The 13,320-nt window shown below is 48.4% G+C and overlaps 1 protein-coding gene across 1 annotated transcript; it reads right to left on the bottom strand.

Moving 5' to 3' along the window:
• Positions 1 to 11,705: 11,705 nt before the first annotated feature.
• LOC136000388 (olfactory receptor 6E1-like) lies at positions 11,706 to 12,689 on the bottom strand. The gene has a single exon (XM_065654168.1). It carries the CDS (start codon positions 12,687 to 12,689, stop codon positions 11,706 to 11,708), a length of 984 nt encoding a protein of 327 aa, XP_065510240.1.
• Between the last annotated feature and the right edge of the window lie 631 nt (positions 12,690 to 13,320).

The raw sequence follows: 13,320 nt of genomic DNA, 5'->3' as shown, positions 1-13,320 counted from the left end.
GGGTTTGCAGATGGCAACGTAGCGGTCATAGGACATGATGGTGAGAAGAAAATACTCTGCACCTAACAAGAAAGCTAAAAAGAAGACCTGGGCAGCACAACCTGCAAAGGAAATGACCCTGGTATCCCACAGGGAGTTGGCCATGGATTTGGGGACAGTGATGGAGATGGACCCCAGGTCCAGCAGGGAGAGGTTGAGGAGGAAGAAGTAAATGGGGGTGTGGAGGTGCTGGTCACAGGCTATGGTGGTGATGATGAGGCCGTTGCCCAGGAGGGCAGCCAGGTAGATGCCCAGGAAGAGCCAGAAGTGCAAGAGCTGCAGCTCCCGTGTGTCTGAGAATGCCAGGAGGAGGAACTGGGTGATGGAGCTGCTGTTGGACATTTGCTGTATCCAAGCATGGGCATTATCATAGGAGGAAAAGACAGTGACAGTTTAGGGGAGACTTCTCTGGGAAAAATCAAAGCCATTTCCCACAGACCCTCCCACAAAGAGACACTTTTCTTTTTCCAGGAGAACGTCCTGGCTGGAGCCCTCGTCGGTGCTTGATGAGTGTGCAATGAAGAGCAGGGTCTCTGCCCAGGGGCTCTTGAGGAGTCAGCCTGACCCCGTGTGATGGGGTGGGGCAGGGGCCAGTCCTGGGGTTCAGCTTTGTCAGATGGAACCGCTCCTGGTGCAGAAGGGACTGTCAGCATCTGTACCCCCAGGGCTGAGAAACTGTGTTTGAGAGGTTTGGCGTTTCTACAGCTCCTTCTGCCCTCCCACTCTGGGAAGTGTTCTTGGGTGTCATAAATCCTCAGCATTTCTGCTGCACTCAGGGAGAACAGAGCGAGTCCTGCGAGACCAGAGGATGCCTGTGGGTCAGTGCAGAGTGAGGGCAGCTGCTCTGTCCCTCTGTCTTGCTCCAGCTGCCCTGGGCTGGCACCTTTCTGAGATGGAGGCTGATCACACTCCCATGTTACCCTGAAAAGCCACCAGGCACTGCTGAGAGCTGAGGGATCCACCTCAGACCATGACATGTTTAGCCCAGGACACACACGGATCATTTCCCAAGCCCAACAGCATTTTCTTGGTCACGGCATCTCTGTGCTTCTCCATGGGGCTTTCAGATAACACACATATGCTGTAGGACGTTTGCATCCTGGAGGGAGGATCACAGCTTGGAAGGAAACCTCAAGGAAACAGCCAAGAGTCCTAATGATGGCATTTGATTCAGGGAGACTCAGCTCATTCCCCAGCCCCACAGACTGCATTGCCCACAGCCCCACAGGTCAGAGGAAAGCTGGGACACGTATTCCCATGGACACACCTGCAGGAAAGGACCCACAAGATCAGGCTATGAGTCTGCAGCTGAAACTCCCATCCCCAGAGAGCCCGACAGCAAGAACAAGATCACAACAACAGTGACCCAGAACGAGAAGGAAAATGCGGTGAGGGTGGGTGTGAGAGAGGCCGGGGCAGAGGCAGCCGGGCGCTCAGACAGCGTCACCCTTCCCCAGCTGTGCAGCCACCTCCCACACACCAGCATTGCCGGGCAGCTGCTCTCAGCCCCTGTGCTCTGCAGAGGGAACTGGAGCTCTGGCTGCACAGGAGCTGCTTCATGCCTTGGAGCCCCCGGCCCTGAGGGCAGAGGCTTTGCTGGGTGGGAGAGGAGGCGAGGGGGCTGCTCACAGGAGGGATCTGCACTGTGGGGATCAAAGGGAGTTTTCTGTGTTCCCCCTCCCATAACAATGCCAGTTTTATTTTCCTGTCATTTCTGATCATTTCCCTGCTTCCTGGAGATTCTCCTCCTGGGAGGTGTTTTCCTGTCCATGTCTTTACCCTGTCAATGCTCACAGACCCCATCCCACCCTCTGTGCCCTCACACTGGCCCTATAGATCCTGCCTGTACACAGGGCACTGCCTGGGGGCATCTTCCTGTTTGCAGACTGGGGAAAAGGACAGGTCAGACTAAGACTGACGGGTATAGCCAATGTGATGCTGGTGCTGTGCACAGGCAGAGCAGCAGCTGAAGGGATGTTATGAGGCTTCTGGCAGATGTAATGATTAATCGGAGTTGCAGTTCAGGAGTCTCAGTGACTTGTTTAAGCATGAGAGCTCATTTTCATTTTTTCCTTTCCTGCACCCCCCAACCCTTGGGATAGGAAACTGAAAAGGCAGGCTCAGGAAAGCCCCCTATCTATCTGGTAATCCTTGCACTGATCTTCTCTTTGAGGCATCACCTTGGAAAAATCCTGGGGATGATCTGGAGCTGTGAGGAGCCCTGACCCACACAGCACCCCCTTAACAGCAGAAGCACCTTTCCTGCCCTGATAGGGGTGGCTCCTTCCCCCCACAGCTTCTCCCCACAGCACCATGGGGGTCTCCCCAGGCAGGCTGAGTGCTGACCCTGGCAGGCGGCAGAGTCCCTGTCCCAGCACAGCCCTGGGGTGCAGGGACCCTGCTCTGCAGGACAGCCCTGGGCACCCCTGGCTGCTCACCCAGCTTCACAGCTGTTCAACATTGCCTGCCAAGAGCCCGCTCCTCACAGATCCCTCAAGCTGTGCCTGTGCTAACTTGAAGAGATGCCTCCAGGAGCTACAGCTGCATTGCCCTGCACCCAGAGACTTACCATGGCAAGGCCTGCAAAGATTTCTCCTCCAGCGAGCTCTCAGTCATCCTCCCAGCCCTGACCACCTTTAATCTCTCTCTGCCTTTCTCGTCTCCCTGAGATCCCCAGGCAGAGCCCTCAGCCCTGCTGCGCTTTGCAGAGGAGCTGCTCCTGGGCAGAGCTGTCTCTCTGCAGCGCTGCCGCTTGCCATGAGCTCCCTCTGTCCCAGGAGCCCAGCCCAGCTCAGCAGCACAGGAGCAGTCCATGATGTCCCTTTCTTTGTCCCCTCTGGGCTCCCTCCAGCTGTCCCTGGGGCTCCAGGGGCACATCCTTTGAAACAACATGAAGTATTCAGTGATGTTGATTCTCTGTCTTCTAGCAGTGACACTTCTTGCCAGCATTGTGTTCTTTGTATTAAAAAGTAAATTGGTATGAGAATCACCTTTTCTTGTCCCATCATTAGGCAGGACACCAGGAATGTTACAGCAAAGGATCTAATTTTTCCAAATTGGGGGAGGAATATGTTCCCCAGAATGAATTTAGGCATTATATTCTGGGTTTCTACTTCTAGGTCTAGAGAGACATTCAGCAATCTTTGGCCATCCCATGACTGCTCTGAAGCAAAGCATTTGCACACACGGGCTCATGGACACTTGGTACCAGGTTTCCATGGGGCAGGTCAGAGGTTTCCTGGTGCCACAGCTGGGGTGGTTCAGCCCAGATGTGAGGCAATGTCCTCAGCCAGGGACCTGACTGGGTGAGCTGGAGCTGTCAGTGTTGCAGACAGAGCTGTGACACGGATGGAATAAACTGCCAAGGCAGGGTGGCAGAAGTTAGTTCATCTGGTCTGCAAGGACAGCAGCCTCCAAGCACAGCAACAGGCCAGAGCAAAACTCAGTCTAGACCTGTAAGGCAATTCAAGGGCCCCATAATGAGCTGTTCCTACTGCAGGAACAGTTAAAGGAGAAACAAAGACACTGGGTGGCCACTGATGAATTTAATAAGGGAAAGAAGTGATATTCTCTGTGTCTCTGGTCCTCTATCTTCACCAGCAAGGTCTCCCAGGCCTCTGTGACTGAAGGTAGAACAACCAGAAGTGGATGGGGATCAAGTCAGGGGTCACTTGAACTAACACAATCCTTTCCAGTCTATGGGACAGCAGGGGCAGCATCCCAGGAGCTGAGACAGCAGGACCATGTCACAGTGAGGCCACTCTCCACCTTCTTGGAAAGCTCATGGAGACTGGGGGGACTCCCTGACCACTGGCAGCTCTCACACATAGTGTGCACTTTTCAAAAATGGCCAATGGGTGAGCAGGGGAACTAAGGGCTGTGCCCCAGAACATGTTCACTGAGACCCCAATTCTGGGTGTCTGAAGGTGACGGGGTTTACCCAAGGCAGGTTGTGCCTGTCCATCCTCTTTGCTTTCTGTGAGGAAAGGACAGGGTTGCTGGACATGGGGACAGCAGTGGTGGTATGTTACCTGGAAGTCAGCAAGGCATTCAGCATCATCCCCCACAATATTCTTGTGTCCAAGGTAGGCTATTATGATCTGTGTCAGTGTGTAAGTAGATGGGTAAAAAATAATCTGGATGGTCAGGCTTGGAAAGGTGCTATAGAAAGGGAGAAACTTCCCAATCCTGAGGACAGTCAAGCACTGGAAGCTGTTTCCCAGGGGTGCGCATCCACTCTACCCCAGAAAGTGACCAAGATGTGTTTGGATAAAGCCCTGAGTAATCTGGTCCAAACCTGCTTTGAGCAGGAGGTTGGTCAAGACACCTCCCGAGGTCTCATCCAGCCTGAATGATGCTGTCCTTTCATCCCCTTCAGGTTTTCAATTTAGGGACAGCTCTCAGGTTCTCTCTGACCACAGGAATAATTCACATGAGGTGCAGGGCTGCTTTACAAGTTCCTGCAAATAGCCCTGACGACATCTTGTGCATCCCTTTTCATTCACCCAGGTTCTTCTTTTTTGCTGTCCTCATGCCCACCTTGTTCATCCTTACAGAGCAGGTTGCTCAACAGGTGTCAGCATCCATGTACAGAGTCTGCACATCAGCCAGGCAGCAAAGCCATCGTTACAGAAATGGAGATGAGGCTTTTGACCAGCTCCTTGCACTCAGCAATTGGCACAACTTGCCAGCTGAGATTCCCGTGAACACCTGAACTTGAAGTGCAGAGCATGTGAGTCCTTGTTGGGTATCCTGGCTTGTCTCCTGACCCATGTGGGGCTTCAGGCTGTGAAGAGAATCAAACCCAACTTTTGGCTGGGGTAGTTTCATTTTACATGTGTCACACAGGGCAGATGAAGGGAGCTCAGAACTCCAGTCTCTGCTGCACTGTTGGGACTTGAGAGACTGGAAATGCAGGTGACGGTGTGTGTCAGTGCACACCACATAAACATTCTGGCTTCCCTTCTGCCTTTGCACTGACCTGCCACCTTTGCACTGCATCTGTTCCTTGGCCTTCTTTGGCTAAAAAAGAAGTAATCTGCCCTGTGTCACCTCCCCTCACACCAGAAAAAAAGGGGGAAAAGTATGAAAGGGGTGATTTCAGGGCAATTCTGTCCAAAGAAATACTTTCTAAATGATAAAAATGGTAGAAGTGAGAGGAAAAGCTCTTAAGAAGAACTCCATGCAAGAGGTCAGCTACTGAGACGTAGCAGCTCTTTTGAGAAGCAAGAATGACTGTTGGGAATGAAATTAAAAAACTTTAGTTCATCATCATCATCATCATCAAGAATAAGGAATTCCCTGTTATTCTTATTAGTGATAGTACCACTTTTCAAAAACATCCTTGAGATTGTCTCTATTTTTCGAAGGCTCCAAAACTGAGCCTGCTAAGACTTTGAAAGGAAGAGTTCAGACCTCTGCCACCCAAATCTCTACAACCATCTCTCATTGAAGGTCTTTTACCCCAGGAAGGGAAAATTGCCAGTGCAGGCACCAAACCAGTGTCCAACCTGCTTGGAGAGCCAGGAGAGTGGTGCCACACAACAGCTGCCCTCGAGGGAAGCTGGAGGTGATGGGAATTGAAGTGGTTTATCTCAGATCATAATTTAGGTTGGAAAGGACCCTTAAGGTCATAAAGTCCAATTGTAAATACGACACTGCCAAGCCCACCCATTACACCATATCCCTAAGCGCCATGTCTACACATCTTCTAAATACCTTCAGGGATGGAAGCTCCAATCCTGAGCTGGCAGGACAACACTGTCTGCAGTTAGACATAAGATACCTGTCATGACTGTGACTTCAGAGCTCATTGGCAGAGTTTCTCACACCGTTCACTGGGCAGGGCGGGTGTTGGGAGATGGGCCCACACTTCAGTTTCCAGATCCCAGGACAGAGCCCAAGCCATCCCTCCCTTGGCCTCTGGCATCCCATTTCTTGAGATGCAAAGCTGCTGGGCCTTCTGTGGATAATCATGTTGAAATGCATCAATAATCATTCAAGTCTTTGTGTAATTTCTCTAAGAGTGTCAGTATTAAAAATAATAAATATCTGTAACACAGCCGTCTGCATCTGTGGTAGTCCCACTGGCAGTTCCAATCCAATAGGTATTTGCAGTATAAGGCATGATACCCCATCCATAAGTACATATCTAAGTGGTTCAGATGAAGGGTGGTCTGGCAAAAATCACCCTTTTCCTTCCCAGGTGCACGGACACTGCTCATGTGCCTCTCCAGAGAGTGGCAGAAGCCGGATGCCCTTCTCAGGACACACTCCTTCCAGGAAAGACACAGCAATGGGAGTAACTCATCAGGTCTTCATGGCATTTCACTCAGCATCAGTTTTTATATATTTGGTGCTTTCCTGTGACTACTCTTTCTGCACAAATGCTCACAAAAAGACACCCATTTAGTAAAACATGGTCATAAAGGTTATGGACAAGAAATCTCACCATGAGCTCTGGAGGGAGTGAGGAAGATTATAACAAGCACCAGGAAGAACCAAGGAGCTCAAGGCCTCTTCTGAAGAGTGAGAGGCCCTGAGCAGCAGTGAGCGGCCATGTGTGGTGTGGGAGGGTCAGGGGATGTGAGGTAGAAAAGGGTGATGGCTGCTGACTTCAGCAAATCCTTACGACCATGTCTGAGCCTGCAAGTGGAATGTGGTTGATGTCTGCGGGTGGAGGAGGAATAGGAGAAAGACTTTGGGGGATCCTGGAAAGCAGGCAGCCTTCTCTTGGACTAGTCATATACGGCAGTGACATTTGCATGCTGTGGGCATGGCTGTGCCTGGGAGATGGGGAATGGCTGCTGCTGGGGGTGGCTGTGCTCAGGCATGGCCCATGAGCTGACCTTGCTCTGCTCCTGTCTTACACTGCCCATGCTTGAATGGTCCTCAGGAATCATCCATGAGCCTGGAGGAAGCACCAGCCTCCTGGAGTGTTGGCCCATTACTGGAGGACAAGAGTGAAAGGTCTGAGAGACACATGGCAGTGCAGGAAGAGAGGGGCCTATGCATAGCAGTAAGTGTGTTAAAGAAGAAGCCCTAAAAACCATGGTGTGGTCATGCTAATATGGAATAGATTGATTTTTCTCATGTCAAAGGACCCATCAAAGAATGGAAAGTTACCTCAGAACCAGGAGACACTAAAATACAACTAAAGAGAAACTAGTAAGAATTGCTCCTGGAATGAAGGTCTTTCATATGTGGAACTTGAATGTGAACCAGGTCTAGTTGTTTTTATAATTGTAGAACTGATTCTGTTAATATTAATAATTGTATGGAAACCTAAATTTTAAAGGATTAGATTTGTACTGTTTAGAAGCATAACTGCGTATGAATGTTAACAAAACTTAGATGGGTGTTTAAAAGGATTATTGGGTTAAGTACGAGATTGCTAAGTCTTTATATTATCTGTGAAAAGTTTATGTTATTGTATTATTGTTACTGTTATAATAGAGAAATGTTTTAGAGACGGAAAAACTATATCGTACCCTTAACCTTGCATTATTAGTTTGTGTAGCTTAAAGTTGGGATGAAAACAATCATATAAAAATGATTCAGAATATATCAAGGATACTGAAAAGAACCAATTGCTGGATGTGTGTAGCTTTGCCCACTAATGGAAAGCAGTCTTCGACTCTAATAGGAGTCCCATTACCAGACAAGGATGCTGCTTTTAGGGAATATTGGGTGAATACAACCTGGGATTTAACAGAAACAACAAAACCCATATCAATAATAAGTCCATACAACCCTGAAAACAAAAATCACCCTTATGCTCCATGCTACTCAAGGTGTATGGATTGAAGACCCAGTTTTTGGGATCCGACGGGTACATACCCAGGTTCAACTTATGAGGGAAACTATACGTATTGCAATGAGACACCTAGGATTGGCACGCATATGTTTAGGCCTCTAAATTCACCAGGACTAAAATACAAATTCACTAGTGCATGGCCAGTGCCTAAGGGAAAAGGGTGGTATTGGATATGCAACGACACTGCATACAAGATACTACCTGAGAATTGGAAAGGGCAATGTGCTTTGGGAGTAGTGGTAGCAAGAATGACAATACATGAAACCCTAAACAAGGAGGGTTGGCTTACGTCCACGTTGAGAAGTTTACGTCACAGAGAGTCAAGCCCACTGACAGAACAAGGAACGAGATTCCATAGTTTTACGAGTTGGCTTCTACTTTGGTTAGGTGTTAGTGAGCTAGAAAAAAACACTAGTTAACATCTCGGCAGTAAGAGAGGATCTTGAGAACAACACGATAGATGCCATAGAAGCTTTACAAGAAGAAATAAAGAGTCTATCGTCTGTAGTGATGCAGAACAGACGAGCCCTAGATTGTTACTAGCAGCCCAAGGAGGAGTATGCACAGTAATCAATAGTAGCTGCTGTACTTACGTAAATAACGAGGGAAGGATAACCAGCGATTTGAAAGCTATTTGGGACAAAACGAGAACATTGCATCAGGTGTCATTGGATAATATGTCATGGGGATTTGAAAATGTGTGGGAAAAATTAACTTACTGGTTGCCAGACTTAAAATGGTTGAAAGCCTTGTTTGTAGCAATGATTATAATGGTCTTGGGATTAATTCTGGCTTTAATGTTTTTGATTGGTCTCATAAAATGCATTAAACCTCTATTGGGAAGGATGATCAAAAGTGCCTGGAAGCAATTTCAATTCGCAACATTGGATAATAGTGAGGGCAAGACTGGATAGGATCCCAAGGATGTGGTAAGAAAAGACCTGCCGAGGAATGCAACTCCCATGGGCTGTGCTCACCAGTCCTATGGGTCCTTACCAGACCTCACTCCAAATTATGTCAACATGAATCAATTTAATGAAAAGAGAAATGGAGGATTGTAGTAAATGTCAAAGTGACCTGTGCTTGGGTCAGTACTCCATCTGGGTGAGCTGCCCAACCATGTTTCTCATCCCAATGAGATCATAGAATCATTTAGGTTGGAAGAGACCCTCAAGATCATTGAGTCCAACCATTAACCCAACTCTAGCACTAAACCATGTCCCTAAGAACCTCATCTATACGTCTTTTAAAAACCTCCAGGGATGATGACTCAACCACTCCTTGGGCAGCCTGTTCCAATGCTTCACAAACTCTTCCACGAAGAAATCTTTCCTAATATCCAAACTGAATCTTCCCAGGTGCCACTTCAGGCTCTTTCTTCTCCTTCTACCACTTGCCACATGGGAGAACAGACCAACACCCTCCATGCGACAACCTCCTTTCAGGTAGTTGTAGACAGCGAAAAGGTCTCCCCTCAGCCTTCTCTTCTCCAGGCTAAACATCCCCAGCTCCCTCAAATGCTCCCCATCTGACTTCTTTTCCAGACCCCTCACCAGCTTTGTTGCCCTTCTCTGAACTCACTCCAGCACCTCAAGGTCTTTCTTGTAGGGAGGGGCCCAAAACTCAACACAGCATTCAAGGTGTGGCCTCACCAGTGCCAAGAACAGAGGGATGATCACTTGCCTGGTCCTGCTGGCCACGCTATTCTTGATGCATGCTGGGACGCTGGTGGCCTTCTTGGCCACCTGGGCACACGCTGGCTCATGTTCAGTCACTGTCCATCAACACCCTCAGGTCCTTTTCTGTTTGGCAGATTTCCAGCCGCTCTTCCCCTGAGCCTGTAGTGTTGCGTGGGGTTATTGTGAGCCAACTGCAGGACCCAGCACTCGGCATGAAATTGAACAAGTCCGAGTGCTGGATTGTTCACCTGGGATAGAGTAACACTGAGTGCAAGTGTAGATTGGGAGAGAGTGGCTGGAGAGCAGCCCTGCAGAAAGGCATCTGGTGTGATGGTTGGCCACAGGGTCAATAGGAGGCAACACTGTCCCCCAGCAGCCAAGACGGTAAACCGCATCCTGGGGTGCATCAAACACAGCACGGCCATGTGGTCAAAAGAAGTGACTATGCTGCTGTATTCAGTGCTGGTGCGGCCTCACCTTGAGTGCTGTGTGCAGTTCTAGGCCCCACATATTATTACAACAAGGATGTGAAGGTCCTTGAATTCATCCAGAGGAGAGCAACAAACCTGGTGAAAGAGTTGGAAGGATTGTCCTCTGAGGAGCTGCTGAGGACTTTGGGCTTCTCTAGTTTGGAGAAAAGGAGGCTGAGGGGCGACCTCATTGCTCTCTACAGCTTCCTGAGGAGGGGACATGGACGGGGAGGTGCTGAGATCTTCTCCCTGGTGTCCAGCAATAGGACATGTGGGAATGGTTCAAAGCTTGGCCAGAGGAGGTTTAGACTGGTTATTAGGAAACATCTCTTTATCAAGGCTGGTCAAACACTGGAACAGGCTTCCTAGAGAGGTGGTCAATGCCCCAAGACTGTCAGTGTTTAAGAGGCCTTTGGACAATGCCCTTGCTAACATGATTTATTTTTTGGTCAGCCCTGAATGTGTCAGGTATTTGAACTAGATGATCATTGTAGATCCCTTCCAACTGAACTCTTCTAGTCTAGTCCAGTCTATTTTATGTATATACCTGTTCAGGGTGGATTCTTCCAGCAGCTGGGCTCAAACACTCAGTCTGCTCAGTAGCCTCCCCAGGACACCGGCCTTGCCAGTTGCAGACACCAGGACGCATGAGCCTCCAGGGCCGCAGCCCCATTCCAGATACTGGTACAGACAACCCCAGTCACACACATGCGCGCACACTCTTATGCCCAGTCACTCTGGTCTCTCAGTTGCTGGCACCAATGACATACAGGCTGTCTGACCCCCTGGTCCTGCTCCAGTTGCTACACTCACAGCCCCATGCTCACACGTTCACACAGAGAAGAGATTTGCTCACATAGCAAAGACTTAGAAGTTAAGTTTAATGAGAAGACAGGACAGACTGCACTGGTTGGGGTCCTTCTCCAAACTTCCCATGATAAGTCCTGTGTAATCCAAAGATGCTCTTCCCCTGCATCCCACCATGTGTCCTGCACCCCCAGACAACAATCCTGTTAGTCTAAATGGTGATCCAGAGAGCTGCTCTCAGTGGCTCCTCTTGATGGGCTTCACACCTGGACAATGAGGCTGAGGGCTCTCCCAGGGTAGCCTTGGGACAAGATGTTCATTCCCCAGAGCCTGTAATTTGGGTTCCCACTTGCCAATGAGGCTCTGTGCTCTTCTTGGTTTTGGAGATGGACTCCTGATGAGCTGGTGGCTCCCCAGTGATGGGGCTGAGAGCAGCTGGGGCAGGGTATTAACTGACTTACTCCTCCTGCCATTGTTAGTGCCTTCTTTGTGTGTGCAGAGGAGCTTTTTATCACTTAACACAATGCAACGAGATAGGAAAAGAGGAAATGGCCTCAAGTTGCACCAGGGGAGGTTTAGATTGGATATTAGGAAAAAATTCTTCCTGGAAAGGGTAGTTGGTCATTGGAACAGGCTGCCCAGGGCAGTGGGGGAGTCACCACCCCTGAAGGTGTTTAAAAGGTCTTTAGACGAGGTTCTTAGGGACACGGTTTAGTGCTAGAATTGGGTTGTGGTTGGACTCGATGATCCTGAGGGTCTTTTCCAACTGAAAGGATTCTATGATGCTATAAATCTCCTGAGGTATCTCTGTCTGGAGGTTACATACATATGCATTGGTATTGTTTAACTTATGATAGCAGACCACTGGAATTGCTGTCCAGAAATGCCTCATGATTAGGGGAAAAGCTGTGTTCTTGTACGGGCAACGGCTTCATTCAGGGCCAGTATCACAGTCTTGTTTCTGAGACTGTAGATGAATGGATTTAAGAAGGGGTACAGAACGGTGGTCAGCAACACTACAAATCTGCTGTTCTCCAAGGAAACACCTACTGAAGGACACACATAGAGAGCAATGCAGCTCCCGTATCCAATTGCCAAGGTGGTGAGATGGGAAGAACATGTAGAAAAAGCTTTTTTCCTCCCAGAGGCTGCTGGAAGATGTAGAATACAGAAAAGGATGCACAGGTAAAATGCCAGAGTTAAACATAAGGAACACAGAATGACAAATGATAAGAAAACAGAGTCTATTTTCCAAAGCAGGCTGGTGTCAGAGCAGGACAGTTTGAATAAGGGGGAGTTGTCACAGAAAAAGTGATGGATTTCATTTGAGCCACAGAAAGTCAGCTGCGAGAGGATGACCAGGCGGTAACTCAAGAGTGTGAAGCCTGTGACCCAAGTAGCAACAACCAGGTGGATGCAGAGCTGAGGCTTCATGATGGCAGCATAATGCAAAGGTTGGCAGATGGCAACATAGCGGTCAAAGGACATGACAACAAGTAGAATAAGCTCTGTACAGCCCAGCGTAAAATAGGAAGAGGATTGGGCAAAGCAGCTGCTTAGTGAGATTGTTCTCCTACCAGAACCCAGGATCACAACCAACTTGATGCTTGTGGAAGATGTAAACCAGATTTCCAGGAAGGCCAGATTGCCAATGAAAAAGTACATAGGGGTTTGAAGGCGGTGATCTGCATACACGAGGAAAATGATGGTAGCGTTCCCCATCACTGTTGTCAGGTATATGAGCAGAAAGACCAGAGAGAGTACAAGCTGTAGTCTTTGATCAAGCCCTGAGAAACCCTCTAGGATGAACTCAGTAACTGCAGTTCCATTTTCTGGTCCCACGTTGAATTTTGGTTCGTCATGCCGAGACAGGAACATGTCAAAAAACAAGTGTGATAATTCCACAGTCTGGGTGAAAGGCTCCCCAAAACTCTCTGCTTCTTTCCTTTCTTGCAGTCTTCCTACAGTACACAGATAGAGTACTTCAAGCACTTCTCATACCCTGATTTTTCGGTATCAAATTTCATTTGGAGTTCCGAGAATCTGTTGTCTGCTTTTTACCTTTTTCAAACACTCATAAAGAATTCTTCCTTCATAACACGGATTTTAAAGTCTGTTAGCGATTTTATCCCATTCCTGGCAAATTCCAAATGTACACAGCTCTTTTCCAAACATCTGTCACACCTATGTGCCTAAGTCATCTCTTTTATTTCACAAATGCCAAACTATCATATCAAATCAAATCAAATCAAATCAAATCAAATCAAATCAAATGTATGCTGAAAGCTTTTCTTTCTACTTTTGAGTACTTGCCTTTTTGGACTAGGAATCCCTGAGTATCTTGATTTCAGAATAAGCAGTATCAAGCATCTCTTTCATAATCCCGTGCTTTCTTCCACAGCTTTGTGCTCTCTGTTTCTTCAGAACTCATCTTCTTTAGTTATGGTTCCACACAGTCTCATCTGACAGCCATCTGCACCGAAATGCAGTTACTTCCAAACAGTTGCTC

Source organism: Caloenas nicobarica, chromosome 32, assembly GCF_036013445.1.
Source record: "Caloenas nicobarica isolate bCalNic1 chromosome 32, bCalNic1.hap1, whole genome shotgun sequence".
Classification (NCBI taxonomy): domain Eukaryota; kingdom Metazoa; phylum Chordata; class Aves; order Columbiformes; family Columbidae; genus Caloenas; species Caloenas nicobarica.
The sequence above is the reverse complement of the archived record's forward strand: the minus strand, read 5'-3'. Positions and strand labels throughout refer to the sequence as shown.